The 26,276-nt window shown below is 46.3% G+C and overlaps 1 protein-coding gene and 1 long non-coding RNA gene across 2 annotated transcripts in view; one reads left to right on the top strand and one right to left on the bottom strand.

Annotated features, from left to right (window-relative positions):
* LOC146059393 (uncharacterized) overlaps window positions 1-16,294 on the top strand; it is a 34,151-nt gene extending 17,857 nt beyond the window's left edge. The window contains exons 2-3 of the long non-coding RNA XR_014470227.1: window positions 13,564-13,695; window positions 15,796-16,294. This is a non-coding gene — a long non-coding RNA (uncharacterized LOC146059393). The remainder of the gene's footprint in view (window positions 1-13,563; window positions 13,696-15,795) is intronic.
* Window positions 6,332-26,276, bottom strand: part of LOC146059391 (galactosylgalactosylxylosylprotein 3-beta-glucuronosyltransferase 1-like) — a 96,381-nt gene continuing 76,436 nt past the window's right edge. Inside the window, exons 2-6 of the mRNA XM_083171576.1 lie at window positions 24,705-24,852; window positions 17,127-17,659; window positions 14,113-14,409; window positions 9,974-10,079; window positions 6,332-7,759 (exon numbers count right to left, since the gene is read on the bottom strand). Of these exons, the coding sequence (XP_083027702.1) occupies window positions 9,993-10,079; window positions 14,113-14,409; window positions 17,127-17,659; window positions 24,705-24,834 (1,047 nt within the window). The 5' untranslated portion in view covers window positions 24,835-24,852 and the 3' untranslated portion in view covers window positions 6,332-7,759; window positions 9,974-9,992. The remainder of the gene's footprint in view (window positions 7,760-9,973; window positions 10,080-14,112; window positions 14,410-17,126; window positions 17,660-24,704; window positions 24,853-26,276) is intronic.

The raw sequence follows: 26,276 nt of genomic DNA, 5'->3' as shown, positions 1-26,276 counted from the left end.
TCCATTTTCGACCACATCTGGCCGATCAATCGATTGATTGTATGCATCTTTAAGGGGACATTCGACGCGATGCGCGGGCACGACGGTCGAATGTCGGGTCTCATGATGTTATGTGTTGCACATAATATTTATGGAATTGTAGGAGCAATCGCATGTGGTTTGCAATCCGCAGGTGGGGGGTGGAGGGAACGCTTTTTCATCAGCGTGGGGATGGGGAGAGGGGGCCGCAGGGACCGCTGGCGGCGTGAGAGACGGAGGGCAGAGGGCGGCATTATGTAGCGCAAGAAGTAGCACTAGCGGGTGGCGGGGGTCAGTCAGCTGTGGCGGCAAAAGTGTTTAAACAATTCTGCCGCCACCGCTGACTGACACCCGCTGCCTGTTAGCGCTAGCGCTTCTTGCGCTACATAACGCCGCCTCTGTCCGCCCTCTACCAGCACCTGATCCCCCCCCTGCAGCACCGCCGGACGCATCCCCCATAGGTTTCTATGGGGGATGCGAAGCTGCCTGATGTATCAACATCGGGCAGCCTGGCTTTGCATCCCTGGGCTATCGCCATTCTGGGATGGCGATAGCCCATTGTGGCCTATGGCTACAGGATTGCACTGCCGAGCAGGGCAGTGTGGTCAGCGGGGGTCAGCGCATAACCACGCATGACCCCCCAGCTTTCGGAGCCCGGTCCCTGCACCCTTACACTTCATACATCCCACTGTTGTGATCGTATTTTACAATGTAATCCTGGGCGGTAATATTCCGCCCAGATCGCATTGTATATGCGATCTTGGTAAATGAGCCCCTTTCTGTACCCCATCTCTCTCCATGCCCCCCTCTCTCCATGATTCCTTATCCTCACACCCGCCCTCTCTCACCAGCCCTTTGTGTGCCTGTTGTCCTTCAACAACATTTTTAAATGTTCATATATTTTGCAAATAGATTTTTATTGAAAAATGTTCAAATCCAAAAATCGTAGAATATTTGTGATACAATCAGATATGAGTACAACAGAGTAGGTAAACCGGGTACAACTAGATGAGTTAGGATCGATGGGTCTACAGCAAGTTGGTCGCGTTAGGTCGACACCGTTAGGTCGACATGGGTTTAGTTCGACAGGTCAATAGGTCGACAGGGACTAGGTCGACAGTAAAAAGTTCGACATAGGTCTAGGTCGACATGGGTCTAGGTCAACATGGGTTTAGTTTGACAGGTCAATAGGTCGACACAAGCAATAGGTCGACAGTTAAAAGGTTGACATGGGGATTTTCACAGTTTTTTTACCCGAATGTCGACACAGTCGACATAGACACAGTTTCCAGTGCACCGCATCTCCTCGGTAATAGGAATATTAGAAAAGGCGAAAAGGAACTCTCCTGAACAACCATGGGCTCGGTTAATTCTGTAAGAGGGTCAAACTGGGACTACAAATAAGGAGGTAGTAAGAGAATCTATAGTGATCTGATTCCTTATAGGACATCCATGGATACCAGGTGGCCGTGAAGGATTGACTTTTTCCTTGATGAAAGAAGGTCGTTCATTGTCCTATAATGACCAAGCCGGGCACACCATTCTATCATACAGGGGATCACACTTGATTTCCAATGGACAGAGATAATTGCTTTGGAGGCACTAAGGTGGCACTAAGGTGGCACTAAGCCAGGAGTTGTACATTGTGGTAAGTGGCCGTGTTCTATAGAGAATTACCCAGCACAATTACATAACCCAATGCAAGCACATTTCTGTCTTTTTAAAACCGGGGAAATGTTCTGTGCCGTATGATTCACTGTTTTCCTTATTTTATTACTCAACAAGCTCCCTGCCAAAAAAAGGTCTGGCATGATGATCTGCCTGGAAAACTTGCGAAAGTGTAATAACAAAGATAATGAGATCTGACTCAGGTACCCTGGTAGTAAATCCATACTTGCCTGCTTTTGAAAACTAGTTTCAGGGAGATTATAGTTGGTAATAGAATTTTGCAAGGTGCCCAATTAAGGGGGCGTGTCATGCTCCTCCCAAAGGGCGTGTCTAGTTCCATATATGGAGAGATTGTGAAAAGAGATTGTGAACATGGCACCTAGAAGCGTGGGTGTGTACTGCTACAACTGAGAGGAATCTTTTTAAATGACTTAGACCCCGCCACCCATCAGGCTTTCTGATTCCCTTACCTCCTTCAAGCGCTCCCTCAAAACCCACTTTTTTCGACTAGCCTATCCCTCCTCCTAACCTCTTTTTATCCTCCTATCCTGCCTCCGTTCCCCTCCGTTCCTACTTATCCTATTGTTTTTCGTTCGTCCACCCACCTATTTTTAGTATGTTAACTCTTATGAGTAGGGCCCTCCTTCCTCACGTACTCACCCTACCTCATTACCTCACCTGTGCTCCTGTCCTGTTCTTTCCTTCCTCTACTTCATCTTCAGTCTCCTCGACAATTTTGACACCTACTTCTGAACTGATGCTGATTTTAGTTCTACCAGCTATAACCCTATTTATACTGTATTTTTCAACACACCCTGTACGTTACCTCGTAATTTTTTTGTTTGCTATGTACGGCGCTGCGGACACTTTGCGGCGCCTTATAAATAAACGTTGTACTACTACTACTACTACTACTACTACATCCAAATGTAGATGATCCCCAAAGCAGTTAGTAAGAGCTACTATACTTGGTAAAGTGCTGGGAATGGTGCTGATGATTCAATGTAACTGTATCTGTCTCTTATTCCTTTTTTCACACACAAATGTAACAGTGTAATGTGCGCTAGGTGAAATGAGGGAGTTTGCTAGACTGATGAGGGAGAGAGGAAGATTGCTGCTATGTCAGGGAGTCTCATGCAGGAGGGGAGGTAACTATGATGTAACAGTGTAATGTGGACTAAATGACATGGGGGAGATTGCTAGACTAATGAGGGAGAGAGGGAGATTGCTGCTATATCAGGGAGTCTCCTGCAGAATGTAGGAGGGGAGGTAACTATGATGTAACAGTGTAATGTGGGCTAGGTGACATGGGGGAGATTGCTAGACTAATGAGGGAGAGAGGGAGATTGCTGCTATGTCAGGGAGTCTCCTGCAGAATGCAGGAGGGGAGGTAACTATGATGTAACAGTGTAATGTGCGCTAGGTGACATGAGGGAGATTGCTAGACTAATGAGGGAGATAGTGAGATTGCTGCTATGTCAGGGAGTCTCCTGCAGAATACAGGAGGGTAGGTAACTATGATGTAACAATGTAATGTGGGCTAGGTGACATGAGGGAGATTGCTAGACTAATGAGGGAGAGAGGGAGATTGCTGCTATGTCAGGGAGTCTCCTGCAGAATGCAGGAGGGGATGTAACTATGATGTAACAGTGTAATGTGGGCTAGGTGACATGGGGGAGATTGCTAGACTAATGAGGGAGAGAGGGAGATTGCTGCTATGTCAGGGAGTTTCCTGCAGAATACAGGAGGGGAGGTAACTATGATGTAACAGTGTAATGTGGGCTAGGTGAAATGAGGGAGATTGCTAGACTAATGAGGGAGATAGTGAGATTGCTGCTATATCAGGGAGTCTCCTGCAGAATGCAGGAGGGGAGGTAACTATGATGTAACACTGTAATGTGGGCTAGGTGACATGAGGGAGATTGCTAGACTAATGAGGGAGAGAGGGAGATTGCTGCTATGTCAGGGAGTCTCCTGCAGAATGCAGGAGGGGGATGTAACTATGATGTAACAGTGTAATGTGGGCTAGGTGACATGGGGGAGATTGCTAGACTAATGAGGGAGAGAGGGAGATTGCTGATATGTCAGGGAGTCTCCTGCAGAATGCAGGAGGGTAGACAGCTATGAGTAAATCTCTCACAACCTCTATATTATATACAAAACCTGTGTCTCATACATAGTGCAGTCCTATGGAAATTACAGCGCCGCAAACAACGGGACCTGCGAAACACATGTTTGTGCCTAATGCAACTAGGCAACATCATGCTGCGCTGCAGGTGGGGCAGATGTAACGGGCAGAGAGAGTTAGATTTGGGTGGTGTATTTTGAAACGGAAATTAGAATTGCAATGTATAAATAAAGCTGTGTAATATTTATGGTCAACATGCAAAAACAGGCCGTGATGTCCCCATTTGCTCAGGCAGCAAGTAATGACTGAGGTACTGCGATGGGTGCTGGATGACGCTCCGATAGTGGGGATCCCGACAGTCAGTATCCCAGTGTCGGAATCCTGACTGCCGGTGCTCCGATGGGGGGGATTCCGACACACAGGGGCTATTCTCCCTAAAGGGAGAATAGAACCTGTGGCAAGCCTGTGAGCGTGGCCGGCGCAGCAAGCCTGCAAGGATCTTCTTTGCACTCGCCCCCCTGTCAGAGCACCGGCAGCTGATGTGGGGATACTGACTGTCAGGGGCGTAGGGAGGGCGGAGCACAAGCTCCGGGCACCGGGAGATCAAAGGGCGCCGGAGCCGTGCACCACAAACTGTGCCGCCGGCACCCCTGCCCTGCTCGCCCGCTCCGGCGCCCTTTGATCTCCCGGTGCCCGGGCTGCGGAACTTTACAGGCGGAGAGCGGCAGCAGCGGGATCTCTTGGCTGCCGGGTGTCAGGTGACCGAGTTGTCCCAGCAGCCACAGTCCGGCCGCTGTCAGTGCTGCTGGCTAAAGGTGGCTGCTGCCAGTGCTGCTGAGGGCGGCGGCCGCCTGTACTTCTACTTGTTTCATCTGCACCCATTGCCACCCCCATCCCTCAGCTGCTCCCCGCTGCCGTATCCTCCCCCTCTCTCCTCTCCATTAATTGCAATAATTATTAAAGCACACGTTGTTTGTTTTACCCAATATTTATTTAATCATACAATTCATACTTGCCGACTTTTTGGCTGCCCTTTCCAGGAGAGCCAGCTCAGTGAGGCAGGGGGGCTGGACCATTGCCGGGAGCGAAAAAGGCTGGTTCGGGGGCGAAACCACGGAATGTCTGACCTGTTTGTGGGCATGGCTAAAGTGACAGCGTAATTTTACTTAAAATGACTTGGTCGCATCATTTGACCCTCAGACCCCCCCCCCCCCCCGTCCCCCCGTCGAGGGGCGGTTCACAGGAGATGGAGGGCTTTGCGGGCAACTCCCCTTCATTATTTAGCAGCTGTCATGACATCACGCGGCCGCACCACGGACCCACCCTGTCTGCACATTAATTTTCTGTACAATGGCCATGGCGTGCGGCTGGAGGCGGAGCTATAAGGAGGTGAGGGAAGGAGCCGCATATGTGCCTCGCATTTATCTGCTGCCGGGGGTCGTGCGTTCATTACACTCCCCACATCCGGGTTTATCATCACAGACCTGAGTGCTGCCTTCACTCAGTGTAGGAGCCGCTGCTGGATCTGGGTAATGTTGGCCACACCCCTATACCAGGTTTTATTTGCAAAATGTTAGAGGGTATGCACTACCTTATCATCGGGACGTTCTAAGTTTGAAGATGGGTTTAACTTTAATCAAACTATGTCATAAGGGTCCATGCTATTTCTGTTGTTTTCATGCATTGTGATATATAATTGGAAAGCTTATGACTTTCTGAATAATACACAATTAACAGACTCCCTTAAGTGGACCCTTAAAGGCCGATAAGGGGCCATTAGACAAAAACATTTTCCCTTTACAAAAATTTTGACATACTGAAATTAATAAGCGACTCATCGGCAGAGTGGGCTGTGAATCGAACACTGTAGATATCGTTGTGAAATCCATGTGAGTTATGTTTTCTTTTCATTGATTGCTTAGTCATTGGCGGTTTTTGGGATCTTCTGTACCTGCTGCAGCAGCTTCTGCCCTGCTGTGGTTGGGACAGGTAGGTGGATAGTTGGAGACTTGCTCTGGTTGCTGCAGCAGCTTCTGCCCTGCTGGGGTTGGGAAGGGTAGGTAAATAATTGGAGACTTGCTCTAGCTGCTGCAGCAGCTTATGCCCTGCTGGGGTTGGGAAGGTGGATAGTTGGAGACTTGCTCTGGCTGCTGCAGCAGCTTCTGCCCTGCTGTGATTGGGAAGGGGAGGTGGATAGTTGGAGACCTGCTCTGGCTGCTGCAGCAGCTTCTGCCCTGCTGTGGTTGGGAAGGGAAGGTGGATAGTTGGAGACCTGCTCTGGCTGCTGCAGCAGCTCCTGCCCTGCTGTGGTTGGGAAGGGAAGGTGGGTAGTTGGAGACTTGCTCTGGCTGCTGCAGCAGCTCCTGCCCTGCTGTGGTTGGAAATGGAATGTGAAACAAGAATTGCATAAGCATAAACTTAAGACTAGTATATATGTAATGTCACCCACTCATCACACTGACATATGAGCAAATTCCACTTAGATAAAGTTTAAAAATACCAAAACATGTTTCAAAATGTGATTTAAATCCATTTTAATGTTGAAACTTCAAAAGTGTACCAACAATGTGCAGGCAGCCAGTTTGTTGGCTGAACCAAAGTTTGACTTATCAATGTGTAAGCAGGGGCCTTCCAGAAACTCACAGCCCCCCCGCCCCCTTCAAACCACGCTCATGTGCTATATATTCGCCATGGGGCACAGCCATGCCCCCACAGTACCAGGGTCCGTTATTGTACTCTCCACCCTGTGCAGACGCTCACTGATCTAGGTACCTCTGGGCCAAGGTACAGTGATTGGTCATGATTCTGAAATATTGGGACAATTTCAGACTTGCTCGCAGGACAAATTTGTTCTCAAAATCAGCAAAACTGTGCTGCACTGCAGGGGGGCAGATGTAAAAGGTGCAGAGACAGTTTTGGGTGGGGTGTGTTCAAACGGAAATCTAAAATCCAGTGTAAAAATAAAGCAGCCAGAACCAGAATAACTCACCCAAATCTAACTCTCTTTGCACATGTTGCATCTGCCCCACCTGCAGAACAGCATGGTTTTGCCAATTTTGAGAACAAATTTGTCCTGTGATCAGGTCTGGATTAGGCCCATATTGCCTTAACAATGCCAGCATGCAATGGTGCAGCAGTGCATTCTCGCACTTGTAGCGTCAGAAAAGTAACCGCTACTGTACAAGTGTAGGCGACCTTTAGTTAAATAAATAGATACAAAACCCCCCCCCGAATAGGTACAGATATAATATACAGTAAATTTCCTCCATTATAGCAATATATAATAAATTACGCATTATGTAAAGAAACCATTTACTCTCATCAAGTGGAGCGGTCCCAAAATGTGCGGTTCGGCCTTTCGTAATTCAGTCAGTTTGAAAACCGCGAGTAAAATCCGAATCTTCCCATTGAGCGGTTACTGGGAGGCATAGCGGGAATGAAGTCAGCACTCCGCATAAATAACAACAGAAGCTTTATTACCTGTGTGCCCCTTTTGTGTTCTTAATTACAGTCAGCGGAATCTGTTATGTCAGATGTGGCATAAGCCCTTATTTAAACGAGAGAGAAGAAATAAATGAGGATCCTGTCAGTCACACGGAAGCTGGAGTCGCGACTGTCTCAGATTTGATGGCACGTCAACTGGTGAGAACATTTTAATTAGCTTTGGTACACAGACCCATATGGCGGAAGATGAATCAACATATGTTTTGCCAGGGTGGAAGCGGGAACAGAGGATCTATCTGATATTCCGCTCCTGTCAGCCGGCTCATAATGTTTAATGCGTCTTATTCTGATTAGCAGCAGTGGGACGGTCTCTGTTCCTTTATAGAAGAGTGGGCAGCTGTGTGTTCATTCCGGAATGTTCCGTTTGTCAGGGAAACGCTGTAAGTGGCGTCTTCACAGTGTGTCCTTTTTCCTGTACAAGTCACGTTGCGTCGTCTCTATCTGCAAAAGTGACAAAATCGCACTTTATTTATCTACATAAAGAACATAGATGGTCCAAGAAGAACATATCTATCTATCTATCTATCTATCTATCTATCTATTTATCTAATCAATCCCGCTAATTGGACACTGGGCCTGATTCAGAGTTGATCGCTAATTAGTGAATTTGCAAATTGAGCGATGATGTAGTAAAAATACCTAAATTCAGCAGGAACCATCGTCATCTTCAGATGGCGCTAATTCCTGTACCCCGCTGCTGAGATGGGTGTGGGTTCAAAGGTTTACAGTGTCTCTATGTGGAGTCAATAATTGTCCCCGAATTTGGTCAACATAATCAAAGTGTAAAGGCCGACATGTGATGACCCCCAATTAGTGTGACTCGTACCCTCACATAGCTCACTTTGCTTGCCATTTTATAAGTCGACTTAATTCCATGTCAACCTTTTGCTTGTTTCGACCTTTGACCATGTCAATCTAATGCATGTCAACCTTTTTCGTGTATCGAACTTCTGCCTATCAACCAATAGTGGTCAACATTTTGACTGTTGACCTAGACACATCTATCAACCAGATAGCTGACACAGACTCTGGGCCAGATGTATCCGTCTTAAAAAAAAATGCTAAAATGTAGAGTGATAAACAGCCAGCCAATCAGCTCACACCTGTCATGTAGCAGGCTGGGTTTGAAAAATAACATTTAGGAGCTGATTGGCTGGTTGTTTATCTCTCTACAGTTTATCACTTTTTAAAACTTGATACATCTGGCCCTCTGTGTCACAGAGATCTTTGATTTAGCTATCTCGTAATTATTAGGACAGTTGGGAGCTATGGCTATGTACAGCAGCGGCGTAACTATAGCACCGCAGCCCCCGCCACCGTGGGGGGGGGGGGGGGGGCGCTATGCATGTGGGGGCGAAGGGGGCTGCGGTGCTATAGTTAAACCCCCCCTCAATCACCCGCAGACTTACCTATCGCGCTGGTCCCGGCGGCTCCGTTCTTCTGCTGAGGACCACCACAAAATGGCCGCCCCCATATAGCACACAGTTCTCTGAAACTGTCTGCTGTATGGGGGCGGCCATTTTCTGGTGGTCCTCAGCAGAATAACGGAGCCGCCGGGACCAGCGCGATAGGTAAGGCTGTGGGGGATTGAGGGGGGGTTTGCATGGGCGGCGGGGTAGGGGTGCTTGGCGGGGTGGCGACAGGGGGGGGGGGGGGGGGCGCCCAAAATGTAGCTACGCCACTGATGTACAGTGACCCTGTAAAACATGTCGGCCTTTCCATCTCTCCTTCCTATTAATAACAGTCCCTTAGAACCAGATTAAGGAACTAGATAAAGTACTATTTTATAGTGTATTACCTACTCCATTTGCCTAATGGGCAATCCGGCTCTGTACCCACTTTTGCATGTCTTCTGGCCAGGGCTGCCACTAGGAATTTTGGGGCCAGGGACTGATTTTCAGTCTGGGTCCCCCCCTTCACTTACCGCCTGACTCCTGCTACAAGTCCCAAAGCACAAGCTTCTTTAATGCAAGACACCGGCGGCCAATTAAAATGCAGCACCAGCTGGTGTGCCAATCAAAGCTTATGTACCGGAAGCCGCTCTGATTGGCTAACTGTACACAAACTCTGATTGCTCAAAAGTGGGTGCAGCATTTTAATTGGCCGCCGGCGTCCTGCATTGAAGAAGCAAGTAGCACAGCGGAAGCAGTTGTGGGGGGTTGCGGTGGGCAAAATGAGCTGTCTGGGCCCTTCCAGAGGCCGAGGCCCATCCTGTACCCACAGCACCCCCCTGTTGGCGGCCCTGCTTCTGGCAGGATAGTTGGCCAACATGCCAATAAGAAAGTTGAAAAAAAAAGTCTCTTTCTGTACAAAGTGCATTTGGCTGAAGCAGAAGACATCCCTGTGCTTACTGGGAGAGTTCCCAGGGGCATGGTGCCGCTGTATACTGTGAAGGCGGGGCCAACCTTCATATCATTAGGCTCTGCCCCCGTGTGGCATAATGCCAAGAGTTGTGAAACAACAAACTATTATGCAGATAAGCGTAACGTTGTAAATATAGCAGCATTGCTAAGAGAGAGCGAGAAAGCACCATCCAATCAGATCCTAGCTGTCATGTTACAGGCTGTGTTGTGAAGAATAGGGATTTGGGGGCAGCTATTCATGGCTGGACTGATAACTTATAATAATAGCTCACACAAAAGTCATAGCACTTACACGACAAATGGCTCCGATCCTACACTTCTGTGTTCATGTCTGTGAATCCGCGTTTACCCTCATTCACTAGTGTCGGTCTCTCAGTCCTCGTGTGCCAGACCAAAACCTGTAACAAGCAAAAATTCATCAGTATATAGTATACACAGTATACAATGGCACAACTTCCATAGGTGTAGGGAGTGCCAGGGGAAAACACAGGATTTGAAAGGGGGTTTCCAGAGATGGGTGGAGAGATGCATGGGGTTGAGACTAAAGGTCCATACACACTGAGCGGCTTTCCCTCTGCCCGGCGCTGTCAGTGGGGGGCAGACGGCATTGCGTAGCGCAGCTCTATGCAAAGCCGTCCACAAAGCCGCTCATCTGCGGTAATACCAGCAGATGAACGGCTTTCCCGGCGATGATGCGGGAGTGCGCATCACCGCCCATCGCCGGGCCGTACACACTGGGCTGCTTTGAGCTGAAAGCCACTCAAACTTGGTAAATAGGGGAATTTAGGGGAATCTCATACACCTGGTCCATTTAAAAGGTGTAAACAAATTATATACAGTACATAAAATCTACAGTAGGTGTGGTATGACTGACCAATGGTCGTGATCTCTACGGTCAATATATCGACATAGGAATCCCAGCCGACGGCACCCTGACAGAGGGGCCACTAGGGAGTGCAGCTGCTATGGGGCCCATAGCTGCATACATCCCAACTGTCCAGATCACAGCAATTGGAAAGGTCTCAACAGAGCTGCCGGTGATCAGTGAATAGATGGCATGCGCACGCATGGGCTGACATTTTATGAGCAAGACCTGTACCATGATGATTAGAAATATGAAATTTAAAAAAGTTCTAGAACCAGATAACAGAGTCAGAAATAGAAGATGAGTCATTTACTCCACTAATGTTTCCATTTGCAACCAACTACTATCCCGGGATGGAGCAATCTTCTCATTGTGAAGCGGTGCCTGGCTCAATGAAGCCACCAAAATATTGGAGAATAGCTTGACATCATTATGTGCCCATGAAATAGGGTGATACAGGGGTGAGGGTCCTAGCTATGTGTAACAATGAGATTTGCATTGAACGCAGTTTGCAGACGAGGAATCAGAAAATGTGGAACTTTGGCAGCAAGCATCATTGACACCACCTGGGCCTGGAGCTTTCCCGAACAGTCATGGCTTCCTCTAGCTGGGAAAATCCCCATCACTGTAATCTCCTCAGCTAGTGAGAGAGCTTCAGATCTAGTTGACAGGTTCACATGACAGGGTGAGCAAAGGAGTTCATAGATTTATACAATGTAGGATTTTGCTTTCATTGATAGTCTAGGTTTGAAGGATTTTTTATAATGTCATCATCGTTGATGGGTCATGGAGAAGATCCCTTGGGTCATCCTTATCTGTGAGGGGATATCTTTTATCTTAAAAAAAAACTTTGCCTCCCCAGCTGTGAAATCATTGGTTCCGCCACCTCCGCTCTCCTGTCTCTGTAACTAATGAAATGTAGCTTTCTGAGAATCCTGGCAAATTACAGTGACGACGATGGTGATGATGAAGGTGGGGGTAAAGGTGTACCTCAATTTGGCATTTGTTGCAATTGTTAAGCAGAGGGAAGGATATGAGGCCAAGGGAAACTCTAATGGCTTAAACGCATAGGTTACACGTATCGCTAAATAACGGATGTAGGTCCCTACTCTACTATGTACAATCATTATATGTCGTGACTACATGTCAAGTATCTTCTGAATGATGGCACCACTCTTTGAATGCCCATGTGAATGTCAAATGATCACATTTTTTATTGTACTGAGGGGGAACAACATCAACCTCGGGGCCGGAGCCCACACAATGATAGGGAGCAGAGTTACAATGGCCTGAATAAATCCCATGTTATAAGGCCATACCCAATGGAAGGTCCATCAGAGTTGTAAGGATTCTTTACTGTGACAGCAGTAATCGCTCTAGAAAAGGAAATACTAAGTGGATAGTGGAATGCAAAATTCAGTTTAACAATTACGTTTCTAAACTTAGCATATACAGAACTTTATCCGCTTTGTTACAGCACTACATGGACAATGGGCCTGATTCAGATGTGGACGGATATGTGCTATTGCAGCACTTTACATGGAAGCATCAGCGATAGTTCTAATATGGTAATACAGCGGGAGGGGGTGTCACGCCTCCTGCTGCATTACTGATCCGAGCTGCATACCAGGGCGATATATCGGATCATCTCCAACCCCATTGGACGGTGTAACCCCTGTGGCTGTATGACTTATCAAGCTGCGGAAGATGGCCTCTGTAGCTACAACAAGAGGCCATGAAGAGAATACGAAGATACCGCCAATATAAAGGACTATAACCATGAAGGAATACTTCAGACATTATTTGAAAACGTCTCTAGTTTCTGTGCATTTATTGGAATTGTTTTGAATTTCATGTGTCTTCATTTCTTGTCATTATACCATTTAACAAGCAGACCGGCCGAGTGCGTTCCCAACTGTTCTGTTACCGACCAGATGCAATCCCTACTGTTACTGTCCAGATGGCTCTAGAAGCCAGGACCCGCTCTCACTCTCCATCCCTGAGAACTGGTGTGGGAGGAAATGACAAACGGAATGTTTAGCAAAGTGCGTTCCTTCAGATATTGGTGCTATTATTATATTCAACGTGAGAAAAAAAAAAGACATTTAAAAACTTATATAATAAAAACTCATCACTAAGTTATGCTTCAGCTGCAGAAGTATTTGCAGTATATATAGACCCGTGCGGCACATTCTTTAAATTATATGGATATTAGAAATGACAGAGGAGTTAGGTGAGCAAATAAATTGTGCAAGTTTCAGTTGCATCTCTACAATGGGCCTGATTCAGGTCTGCTTGCTAAGGTTAACGAATGGGTAAACCCCGCCCACCGGACGATGGAATGCCCACCCCCTGCCACTGCATGAATATCCCTGTTGGCATGCAATTGGATGTGTACCTTTACACAACTATTTGCATACCTGTGTATGGGCGAAAAATCATTCAATGGTCACTGACCATCGAATGATTTTAGGCACACTCGCAGATAAAAGTCAGCCTGAACTTCTTAAACTTTTCTCTGGGCCGAAAATGGCCAAAAAATGGGGCGGGCACTGACATCATGTGATGCCAACCACCAGCCCCATACAGGCTTCGCCACGCCTGTGTATGCATGGGGACGCCCAGCATTTTTCTGGGCGCACCCACCTTTTTTGTGGGCACGCCCAGGAAGTGCTGCGCGTCCCCAACGCGACAGCCCCCTGGCCGCCCACTACCTGCCCCGCTGTGTGCGACTATAATAGTCACCGAAGGTGTACGCACATTGGGTCTGCGCATGCGAATATTCAATGATACCCATTCACAGACCCTAAAATTCGGTCCCCGGACTCCAGGCCCAGGCAGAAAGGGGGCCTAGGACTGGAGTCTATCAAGTATAATTTGTCATAAAACTCACTTCATAGTTTTTAGGGTTTAGATTGAAATGCAATGTGTTACTTGAATTAAGCTATCATGGAATGCACCCCACCAATAATGTTATTATGGAACAATGGCTAATACCATACCAATTACTACTACAGGGGTGGTCCCAGCATTCCCGAAGATACTGGGTTTCTCCCAGTCACTGCAGAGGAGACAGTATTTTTGTGTCACCCCCTAGAAGGATGACAACCCCCCAGTAGTGATGCCTCTGGTCAGGCTGAGTATACAAGGTGATTTTTTTTTATTAACCAAATCCTTAGTGACACATTTTATTCAGTGCTCAATGTACTGTACTATAGCTTAGATAAAGCCTGTTGTATGGATTAGCACAAAATACCAAAATAAAATAAATCTTACTATATGTACATTTAAACAATGATGACATCACAACTGTCAACATTGTGATGTTGACATCACTACTGTCTACATTGTGATTCAACATTGTGACTACAGCCAGAATTACAGTACGTGTGTTGGTGATGTCATATGATGACATTTCTGTAGATTGAGATAGGAAATGTCACAGATGATGTCACATGCTTTCAGTGACTAGCTAAAATAAGTACTGATACCCTCACAACACACCATCTCCTCTATGAATATCCCTGTGATACATCTGAGGTGTAAGTGATAAGTTCCAAGCTAACCTTAGTGCAGTTGGCGGCTTTGGCTTCCAGCCCATCCATAGTGGCGAGATCTTTCAGCAGGCTTGTCTCTTGGTATCCCCCCTTCACTCCTTCCAGCTTGAAGTTGGCATACGGTCTTTCAAGGATTAACCGAAGGCTGATGGCGAAACCTGCCATATCAATGGCAAAAGGCCTGTTGGGGTCAAACACAGTCTTCCAGCCGACCACTTTGCCCATCGGGCTGACTCTAGGAGATTCATACCTCAAACCACCCACAAAAGCCACCGGCCACACTGAAACCGTTCTTGTGTATCTCATCTGTGAATGAAATAATGGAGCATTACCGAAAAACCCTCAACATCTTATTAGTGCATAATAAACTTAAATGAGTACTAATTAATGTATTGTATAGGTCCGCTGCCAGACAATGGGAGCGTTGGTTGAGATGCCGAGGTGGCCAAAGCCTCTGAACCTTGGAGCCAGGACATAGAGCTCTCTAAGGTGAATTGACCCCATTCTGCACCTCTACGAGCTGAAATAAAAACTTATTTCTTGGGGAGATCCAAACAGTAATGAATCTTTTTGGGTTTAGATTTCAACCAAACCTTTAAAATAATTTTAGTGTTTAAAGGACATTGTATATTTTTATTCTCGATTTCTCATACATGTAGATGCATGTTACTGTATGACCAGTGAATAGGTGACTGCTTTATAGAAACTTTCCCTACTTCAAATGCTGATCCTGTTATCCCTAAAGCTTGCATAAGAGGACACCTACCAAGCCCGCACCTTTTTTATTTTTATATATATATATATATATATATATCCTTTACATGTACAGGCAACCACCAGAGGCCTTCCCACGTGGTCACTTCACCTTTTCTTGTTCATGTTTGCTAACCATTGTTCCTTACCACCATTACAAAACATGGTCCAGCCTTTACCACTGCAGTTGGTCAAATGGACAATTTAAGATGAGATGTTACTTAAAAGCATACATATCTCTAGTACTTTTACAACTGCCATCCTAACCATGTAGGCCTCATCTGTAAAAGTGGTCTACTTATCTAAAAGAGTGGCCAATCGTCATGAAAAGACATCTGTCCCATGGTGGCTCAAGAACCGGGGCTGTTCAGTCTGGAATGGCAGTTGGTGGAAGTTGCTGTGCCTCCCCTATTTAATTTTTCAACTGTGCTGCAGCCCCCGCTCTGGAGCCACCCCTACATCTATAAGCAGTTATGGAGGATCCATATAAGATCCTTGTTCCTTCCATTTTCCGGGAATGGCACTATCTGGAAATATTCATGGCTTATGCCCACTCTAAAGATATTGGGGAGCCCAAGTTTTTGTAAAAAATAATAATCTTACATTGCACTCTGAAGAGGTGGTGGTGCGGATGTGGGGGTGGTGGTAGTGGGGTGGTAGTTGTCTCAAACCATAGAGAGAAATAAAGTGATCCAGTCGCTACCTACCTCAAGATCACCAAACTAATCTCCTAAGACACTCTGTTCTGAAAGTTAATTTATTTTGTGCGGAACTCATTTAATCATCGGCAGGAAAATGCTGCATCCTTTGGTGGATAGCGGTGGTGAAGTGCCCTAGATACAAGTCATTGTGACGAGGTAGATTACATAGAGTTAATGCACAAGATGCTTGATATGTTAATGAGAGATATTAATCATTGTGTCTCTGTATCTCCACCAGGTTCCTCCTTACAGCTATAATGAACCCTCTTAAGAAGCTGCTGCTAATGAATCAAGCCGTATGCAGGATCTAAGTTATTTGGGTTACGAGATTACACTGCATCGTTATAGCAGTCTCTTGGTGGATGGAAAATCCTATTAATAACAGTCACCTTTTCTTCCACGCTCTAAATCTAAACTTTGCCCTTAAACACTTTTTGTTCAGCTAATCCGAACACAAAGCTAAATATTTCCATTGAGCCCCCCCCCAAAGCCTTGGGTGCGCTCGGAAGGCCATCCATGTGAATAACGAGTCAGTGGCAGGTTATCCACCACCGCAATGACTGTACTGCTACAAAATGAGGTCTATTGCCTATTAAAACTCATGATTAAATCACAATTTAAGTAACGAGAAAAACACATTGATTTTTGCATTGGACGTAAAATAGAGATTTCGCCATTAAAGGTGATTAAGCATGTTTTGGAAAGCCAATTACAGGGGTAAATTAAGATATTTATAAAATCTGAAAGACAATCAGCTCTGAAGAGATTGGAATATATTTTAGTCCTTGGTAAAAGACAACGCCAGAGCAGTAATCCAAAAATGTTGACGCCTACGGCAAAAATAAAGTAATAAGAAATAAAAAACGATCTTCTCGCTCTCAACTTTAAGCAAAAGAGGGATGTATCAGGCAGTGGAGAAATTGGCGAAGGGGACCAGAGGAGTAGTAGCTCATAGCAACCAATCAGTAGCGTTTATCAAGTGCATTCTGTAAGAGGTAGAACCCTATTATACTACTTTCAGACCGCAAATGCCGTGTCGCACACGGGATTAGGACACGGGTCCCATCCCCAGAGCAACACGGCAATGCGGTCTGAAAATTCTGACACCGACACGGCATATTGCCGAGTCGGTGACGTCACATGGGGCGGTGCTGGGTGGCGGCGCGTCATCGGGGGCTCGGGAGGAGGCAGTACTTGGAGCTGACAGTGCTGCCTCCTCCATACTGTGAACGGGACACGGGTCGCTCGACACAGGCACCCGTTCACACTGCACTTGACACGGGTCATAGCCGTGTTCAACCCTGGTCATTACCAGGGTTGAACACCCGTGTTGCTCGACCCGTGGTGGCCTTTTCAGACCGCACCATGACCCGTGTTTAGGCCCCGCGAACACGGCAATAAGCCGTGCTCGGAGTGCGGTCTGAAAGCGGTATTAGTTGCAATGGGCAACTTCTCCACTGACCCACTTCTCCACTCTTTTCACTGCTTGGTCCATCTCCCCCAAATTTCCATGCACCCCCTCCAGTTATGTCCCTTCTTGTGCACTGCCCCAGTTAAGTCCCTGCTTACCTCCTCAAACAGCTCCAGGCTGTATGTGTTATCATCATCAGCAAAGTACACCACTCCTTCCGGAGGGCTGGAAGCATTGATGTTGTCCCGTAACCACCGAAGGCCAAGATTTCTCTGCATGGTTCCCCGTGGGTTGTTAGTGGGAACTCTCGATGTTCCCCCTTTTAGGTTGTGGGGGCTCTCTACATTCAGGTGAGTGAAGTTGAGCCCTGCTGTCTCCAGGAGATTTGCCACCAGTTTGGTTTTTCTGGGACAGTCTTCCACCACGATCCAGTGCAAATTTACCACGTGGAGAAAAGTGTTGGCCAACCGGACGAGCTCTGCCTTCTGGACCGGCCGGGTGTAGGTAGGTGTAATCACATAGATAACGGGAATGTCGTCATTCCAAGGTGGGGGCCGAGAGTAAACATACGTCCTGACAACCACTGGGGTTTCACGGGTGGCGTGGTGGGGGACACACTGGAGGGAATCCTCTTTACTCTGTGTCACGTTGCTGAGAATTGGTTTCACAGTAGAGTTGTCACCTGTCTCCTCTATAACAAAGGAAAGAGACAGATTCAGTAAGTTTACATCAACTCATTAAGGTGTAACAATCCTGGTCAGTCAGATAACTAGAATGACTGTATTAGCAGAGGGCAATGGCTTCGGTATCTGGGTTGTTGATACCATATAGTCAACAGAAATATGGCCGACATGGTTAAAATGCAGACACAAGCAAAATGCTGATATGGCTATGATCGGCAAAAGGAAAGGTCGATGTAAGTTTTTGGGGATTTCATTTTTTTTTTTATTTTTGGAGCCTTCTCAGTTTATTATTCAGTGGGACGCAGTGCACTAATTGGGGGTCCACATTCTTAAGTGTCGACACTGACTCAAAAAAGTGTTTTTGTTTGTGTTGACTTGTGTTGTTGTTGACCTAGACAACTAATATACCATACCCAATGGGTTTATAGCAAATAATTGTACAGTAAATGTCAGAAAGTGCTCTTAAAAGTAGATAGACGGCCCCAGGGGTGCCGACAGTTTGGCCGGATGATGACAAAATGTAGGGGCGTGGCCACGCCTCATGAGAAAAATTACCCAACTAGTGCGGGTGGGGGTGTGATCGCACACCAGCCTGTCCTCTCCCTCCGGTACTGCCCATTTCCCTGCAATGGGGGAGCGGCAATCGGGCCCCTCCATGTGACCTGGGCTGGGGTAAAAAATCCTCTCCCCCTCTTGGCGCCACTGGATGCCCCTGACTACATTGTGATATTTATCTATCTCAAGCAGGGGAGTAGTTCCTGACATCCCAGGATAAGAAATTTCTGGGATATGATTGGCTCCTACCATGGGGCGCCCTTTATCTATTAGAATATTGTGACACAATTGGGTTGTTCTATCCGCTTATTAAGAACTGTGAGTCGAATTCAGCCATTGTCTTCTTTGCTCTTTTATCTGTACAATGTCCTAAAGACACAGTAATGTTTGTTGATAGTTACACAGAGAATCACATTTGAACAAATTTGTGCACTGTCGCAAATTTCAGATCACTCAGTCACTATAGTGCGGCTTGTGGAACACACAGTGGGAAGATGTGGATGGAAAATGTTTGGGAAAGGTGTTGGTAAAGAACATTGGGTAGCAAGCAGGATGTATGGAAAACCAGACACACTAAGAGAGTTTATTAGAAAGGAAGTGTTTGCTATACAGGAAGTGTTTGCTATACAGGAAGTGTTTGCTATACAGGAAGTGTTTACATACCTCCCAACAGTCCCGATTACAGCGGGACAGTCCCGATTATCAGGGCCTGTCCCGCTGTCCCTCCCGCGGCCGGCAGTGTCCCGCGGTGAGGGGGGGCTGTTGGGAGTCCCCCCTGTAGGCTGCTAAGCAGCGGGGAATAAACGCTGTGCGCATGCGCACAGCGTCTATTCCCGTAGCCAGGGGGCTGGGGGCATGGCTAGAGGCTCACAGAGCCTCTGGGTCATGCCCCCATAGCGGCAAAATGGGGGCGTGGCCTTGCGGGAGAGCCGCGAGTATAGGCCACGCCCCCCGAATTAGGCCACGACTGTTTCAAAGTTGGGAGGTATGTGTTTGTTATACAGGAAGTGCCTCTGCAGCCATTGTTCAGCATGACTGCAGCTAGTGAACAACCACTTCTGCAGCTCTCCAGAATCCCATCCTTTGCACACAAAGAGAATGTGGCAAAAGGTGATTTTATATAACCGGTATAAGTAATAACTTAGAATATAGACAAATAATAGTACTTCTTTACTTTCACGGCGCCACGCGTACTTCCGGGTTACGCTCGCCACAAACTAAGTAAAATAAACGAAGTTAACGCCATGCCAACATGGATAGTTCATACCTCCACTATCCATGTTGGCATGGAGTTGATTTTAATTAGAGTGGCGAGCGTAGCGAGCCACCGAGCACGCAGCGTGGGCGAGCGAAGCGAGCCCCGCAAGGGGACTCTGACGCGCGGCGCCGTGAAAGTAAAGAAGTACCCAAATAATGAGCACTTTTTTCTCTCTTCGCCTACACTTCATTTGGTACATATAATACCAATACCTTTTCAGTTATTCTCTTAGCAAAGAGGCTACAGTTCAGTATGAGATGAATTAGTATTTTTTCTTTTCTTTTTTTTTGTCAGATTCTTTAAACCCGTTTCCCCTGTAACTGGAAGATTTCCTTGGAATATCTGCAGCTGTCACCTGTGAGCTGTCATTATTCACAGCGCTGATAAAACCTACTTAAAATGAAAAATAATTCAGAAGAAAAGATCTTGTCCTGTGAAGGATGCCCAGTGCTCAGCCAGAAAAGCGAACTAGCATTTATCCAATCAAATTGCTGGGGATTTGCAACTATGCCTAGTGCTCTGTGCCTCAGTGCAGTCAGTAGTTGACTGTAAACTCAACTGATCTGTAATATTCATTCCAATGTTCCCTCCAATAGGAATTTAGCTTATTGGAAAGTTTTGTGGGAATGTTGCCATGGTTAAACTCAAAATTTGGAGTGTAAGATGTTCGGTGGGTGGAGTCTGGGCCAAGCTGGGGCCTGATTAAGGGTTCCAGCTGCCCTAGGCTAATACAGAAGTGCACCCCATACATTAAATACATATTTTTTTTCTACATGCTCATTGCCACGGCTTTACACACTTGTTGCCAGGGGTTTCTTGCTTATTGCTAGGGGTGTCTTGCTTGTTGCAAGGGAGTTTCTTGCTCATTGTCAGGGGGTTACATGCTCATTGCCAGTGGGTTACATGCTCATTTGCTAGGGGTTACATGCTTGTTGCTGGGGGGGGGGGGTGTTTACTTGCTCATTGCCAGGGGTTACACGCTTGTTGCAAGGGGTTATGTGTTCGTTGCCAGAGGGTAATTGCTTATTGCCAGAGGTTTCTTGCTTGTTGCCTGGAGTTTTCTTGCTCATGGTCAGGAGGTTATATGCTTGTTGCCAGGAGGGCTTACATGCTCATTGCCAGGGGTTACTTGCTTGTTGCCAGGAGGTTACATGCTCGTTGCTAGGGGGGTTACATGCTCTTTGACAGGAGGGGTTACATGCTCTTTGCCAGGGGTTACTTGCTTGTTGGCAAGGGGTTTCTTTCTTGTAGTCAGGGGGTTACATTTTCATTGCTAGGGGGTTACATGCTCGTTGCCAGAATGGGTTAGATGCTTGTTTTTGACAGGGGGTTACTGCTCAGAGCACACCATTGCTCCCGGAATCTGCACTACTGGATAGCGATGGGCGCTCTCCCTTCCCCTGACAGATGCTAGCGGTCTATTAATCCTTCTATCCTCGGTCTCCTAGAAGGCAGCAGACATTTTTTGGTTGGCGGTTTTTGCAGATTCCATGCCGTTCGCATTGCTGATTTGCGTGCTGCTTGCACAGATGCATCTTGGGAACTAAGGCATTCTCTGCAGCCACTTAATGGACTTTCCTGGGGATCACTGTCCGCCAACGAATTGAACATTCACCAATCTATTGTATTAAACATGGCAAAGGAACGCACCACAGGGAGGGACGCTGCGCATAAGCTGCGCAATAGCATTTTTTAAAAGGACAGTGAACAGTTAATAAGCCACAAGTATTTCATAAAAAGGAAAAGTTTTGATACAAAGAACATACTTTAGGCACAGAATAATTCTGCTGATAAAGGTTAGTAACTCAGAGGTGAGGGATAATGATTATATAGGAATTACTGACTGATGGGCGAGCTTCGTTTTTTTCTGGTACATAGAAAGGTCACCCGCTTTTATATTTAATCAGGAAAGCTGAGAACATCCATCTGGCTAATATCATTGGCTGGTTAGTGATGGCGCACCGCTGGCAGAGATTAGTGCAATCAAACAATTCTGCAATATATGGAAAGTTTCCGGAAACAATTATTCAAGGTTTCCGTATAGTGATTGTGAAGGCCAAATTACTGCCGAGATAGATGGAATCTGCAATCTTATTGCTAGGCATTCTGGGAGAAGCTTCAATTCAGCACAGATCTGAGAAACTGACAGGTGGCTACTGGCCCCCATGGGCTTCCTTCCATATATATATACAAGAAAGGGGCTGATTCAAAGAAAAAACAGCATGTATCATTGCACCTGGATCAAACCATGTTGCGCTGCAGGTGGGGGAGATGCAAAAGGTATGGAGATATATAGATTTGGGAAGTGCGATTCCTAGCTCTAATACATATCTATCAACTTTAGAAATAGGGGAGTTGGGGCAAGTCCCCTGGATGCCTACTTGGACTGATGAAGACGTGACCTACACTGGAGGACCCCTGTGAGTATGGTTTCCTTCCACAGGTACCCCATATGGAGTTTCTTCAGGAATGGTGGATTGAGGATACCTACCTCCGTGACAAACTAGGTACATATCTGTATGGATGGCCTTTGACAGTAATAAAGTTATACTTTTATTGTGTGTGTTTTTATTTCACTATTTGTAATGGTGTGGAACTATTCTATTTTTTCACATTCATCAGCCCAAAGTCCACCGCCCCAGGGGCATCGGGGACAGCCCCAGGGTTCAGTCTGGGCAGGGCAGGAAAATTCTGAAGGAGGGGGGACCCTTCTTTGGGGGGTCCCCACTTCCCCCGGATCAATGCCTAGGCTGGCGGGTCAGGGGGTAAATGCTTTGGCATTATAAAACGTCTTCCCCCGGTTGTGGTATGACCCTGCTGGCTGGTTGGGCTCGGTGCTTGTTCTTGAAATACGGGGGACCCCTACTCGTTTTGTCCCCTTTATTTTGGGAACCGGGACCAGCCCTTGAGCCTGGTGCTGGTTTAAAAAAATCCAGGGGACCACTAGTCGGTTTGCCCCATGATTTTTTGAAAACAGGACCGGCTCTTTGAACCTGGGGCTGGTTATTCTCAGGAGGGGGGACCCCACACCATTTAAAATAAATAAAATGCACATTACATTTGTCCTAAAAATTGAACATGTCCTCAAATTTGCACATTTTCATGACTAAAATTTGCACATTTTCATGACTGAAAATTGCACCATATCGCACTTTTTGTTGCCGCATCTCATTAAATAGTTGATTTTTTTTAAATTCCCGATTTCGGAAAATGCGATAATGTGTGATTTTAGAACCTTACAAAAAATTGCATCTCATTAAATGTCACCCCTCCACTTTTGCAATTTTTTGGCAAAAAATGTCCGAATTCGCAAGTTTTTCCAAATCGCCAATTTAATAGGATAAGAATTGCACTATTTTTGGAACCAGGTCCGGCTCAATGAGCCCAGGGCTGGTTATGATCAGGAAGGGGGGACCCCCCTTTTTTTTTTACTAAATACCGCATACTTTCAGGTCTCATCATATCACACTTTTCACCCGCAAATCAGAATTCCATTAAATAGTCGATTTTTTTTTTTTTTTAATTGCGATTTCGGGAAATGAGATAATGTGCGATTTCAGAACCTTACTAAAAATCGCATCCCATTAAATGTCACCCATACTGTCCGTTTTCCAACTAATTATAGATCATCTTCATCTAACAGATTTAATGGAAGACACTTATTTATACCTGCGAATGTCCTTTAAGTGACCTTTTCATTGATTAGAAGATTAGTGGGTGGAGAGGAGTTAAAGGTAATTGGATTTTTAATCGACTCATTAATTGCCAAGTGTCGGAGTTGGTCATTAAGGTTGCAAGCCGGACCAATGATGGACTCCGAGTCCACAACTGTTCCTACAGCAGGTATCGGAGAAACCACATGGAAACAGCCCATATTATCCTTTGATCTGACAAAAGGTATTAGTAAAAAGTTGATATTACAGACGGTCATTTATATATAATATATATATTTAAGTCTGCAGTCGGCACTTTTAGCTGATCCCTGTATCACGCTTACTAACTTTACTGAAGCATTCTCTGGGGTGGACGAGGTCATCGTGACATTAATAAGGCTGTATTTAACTAATTGCTTCCATGCAACTAATGACGGTCTGTTCTCTGATTGGCTCCAGCTATCCACCAATGAGAATGCTGATACCCTTTCACTGTCTGGCTGCAGACTGGGGGCAGGTAGAGAATGCTGCACTCTGATTGGTAGATAGCTCCAGCCATCCCCCAATCTGGCTTGTGAATTAATGTGTATGCTATGTGAATGCAATTGTACGCCTAGCGTAGACCGCGCAGCTGAGTGAAAATGTCTATAACCCATCGTAACAGGCTCATTATTGAATGATATTTCCCACCGGGCACCAGTCATCGCCGGCACAGAGTAGCCCTGGACTTACCAGGCAGCTGCAATGAATACAGGCATATCCAACCTAAAGCTGACGTCACACATCCTCCCCTAAAACGTTTAGGCACTTTCCGCATTTTTCTGTACACTCCCACTAAACGGCCGGTATACCACCCCCAGGTGCCTACTTCCTGTCAATCATCTTGTGAGCAGCCAGCGAAGGAAAAAAGTATTAGTATTTCTCCACGAGCGGGTGTCGCGCACCCCCATTGCGGCATACGCATGTTCAGTATATTGATCGACCAAACAGATTCTGTCTATCATTTCTCTATTGCATCCTAGAAAATAGATCGCACCTGGTTGCTATGGGCAACATCCTTTTTTTTTTTTAGAAGCTTTAGTAAATTTACCTCAGAATATCTGTAGGGGTTAAAACAAAACCCCGTTACCTTGATTTGCAGAGTGTGGGCTTTACTTTTTTGAAGAACGTCTCATTATTGACACAGCGGCTGTCTCATTAGTGCGGCAAACGCTGACAGACGTCCCGTGCCGGAGTCTATGGTTCATACTCAGGTTAGAAGTAATTTATCTCGTTATCTAATACGCAGCGCACATAAAAAGTAGGAAACCAGCAACGTCTTATAACCAGCTCCGCAAATGATATACAAGTCGCCAGGCAAAGATGTGTTTGTATGGGTGGCTGTACATAGGGTCCAATTCACAATCCGCAGCACTGCCGATTATCGCACAACGCGCATGGGCATAACTACACTCGGGCGGGGTGGTGTGAGGCAGCGTTTACCTGCTCGCTGGGCTCCGAATCTGGCCCATAGCGCGCACCAGGACCGATGACTGTCTCCTGCAATAAATCTCATTAGGTTACAGCATTGTGTCGCTGGCGGCTTACTTCTCAAAAGGGTGAGGTAGCGGCTGGTTGGGTGCTGATGCCACAGTGTTAGGAGTAGTGCCCATGGAAGGACAATGAGCAGCGTCGTGAGAAGGTTCCGTCTCCTCGGCATGCTGTTGCGATGGTCCATTCCAGTTCATTTCTTTACCTGGGTGGGGGGGAAATGGGATGTTATTCATGGCATTGATTGAATCTTTCTGTTATGTGATTATCCACTTACCTCCCCTAACTGGGATCTCCAGAGATATCCTCTTGACTTGAGGTAACAATATTTGATATATAAAAAACTCCTCTATTGACTTGAATAGGTCGACATGAGGAGTTTTTTTAAAGGAGCAATCATATGCAAGGCAAAACCATGTCTTGTAAACGGTTGTCCCTTTAAAAAAAGTCAGAGTTGAAGAGTACCAGGATAATCAGTAAAGACCCATTGTGTTAACTAGAAGGCTGCAAGTCAATCATCTGAGATGTCTAAAGCAGGCATGTCCAAACTATGGCCCTCCAGCTGTTGGAAAACTACATATCCCAGCATGCCGTGCCATACTTTCAGCATTCCCTAATAGCAAAACTGTGGCAAGGCATGATGGGACTTGTAGTTTCACAACAGCTGGAAGGCCATAGTTTGGACATGCCTGGCCTAAAGGTTTAGATTTTTTTAAATTATTTTTTTTTCTCACATTCCAATGGGTATTCAAGAGACTTTACAATGTATGCTAGGGATGCGGCCAGGATGCTAATGTTCAGTATACCAACACCGTCAGATTACTGGTACCGGAACATCAGGATATCAGCACCAGAATACCTGCTTCCATCTGCACCCTCCAGTGGCCAGCGCCCCAGGCAAATGCCGAAAGCTGCCTAGTGGTGGCACCGGCCCTGGCTACGGGGTTAGGGTAAGGCTGCAGTGAGGGAAACTGCTGCAAGGGAGATGTAGGGATGGCCATCGACCATTGATGATTTGAAATCATCAATGGATTATGGCCAATGTTGAATACTTTTGCCATCGATGTGGGAGAACCAGATGGTTTCCCTAAACCGATGTCAAAGGTGAACCGATGTGTCTTTTTTTTCCCAAGGTGTCGGGACATGGAGCATAGCTCCACCCCCGACACCTGGAAGCACCGCCCCCGAGTTCTGATTGGCCTACAGGCAATTCAGTCATATATAATGGATGGCCATCGATAGCTAAAACTATTGATGGTTTTCCATCAAATAGTTTACTACTATCGATGGCTGGGTGCAGAATTGCCATCGATGGAAACCATCTTCACCGATGGCCATCCCTAAGGAGAGGGTTTACGGTATGTTGGAGCCCCTGTTAGGGGGGGGGGGCGATCTCCATACGTATGGAGATCCCGGGGTCAGTCTTATGACTGCCGGCATGCTGGCTGCCGGGATATCGTGTATTCCGTATACTAGGCTGTCACTGTAGAATGCAGACATTTGGTAGTCTCAGGTACTGTATATCATTTTGCTTAGTAGTAAGGGGACTGTGATACAAATCCTTGTACTGGGTTCATTTTTCATTAAAAGTTTGCATCTCTCTATAACATTTCTGGTCAGTCCTGGGAA

Source organism: Crinia signifera, chromosome 2 (assembly GCF_055691185.1).
Source record: "Crinia signifera chromosome 2, ASM5569118v1, whole genome shotgun sequence".
NCBI lineage: Eukaryota > Metazoa > Chordata > Amphibia > Anura > Myobatrachidae > Crinia > Crinia signifera.
The sequence above is the reverse complement of the archived record's forward strand: the minus strand, read 5'-3'. Positions and strand labels throughout refer to the sequence as shown.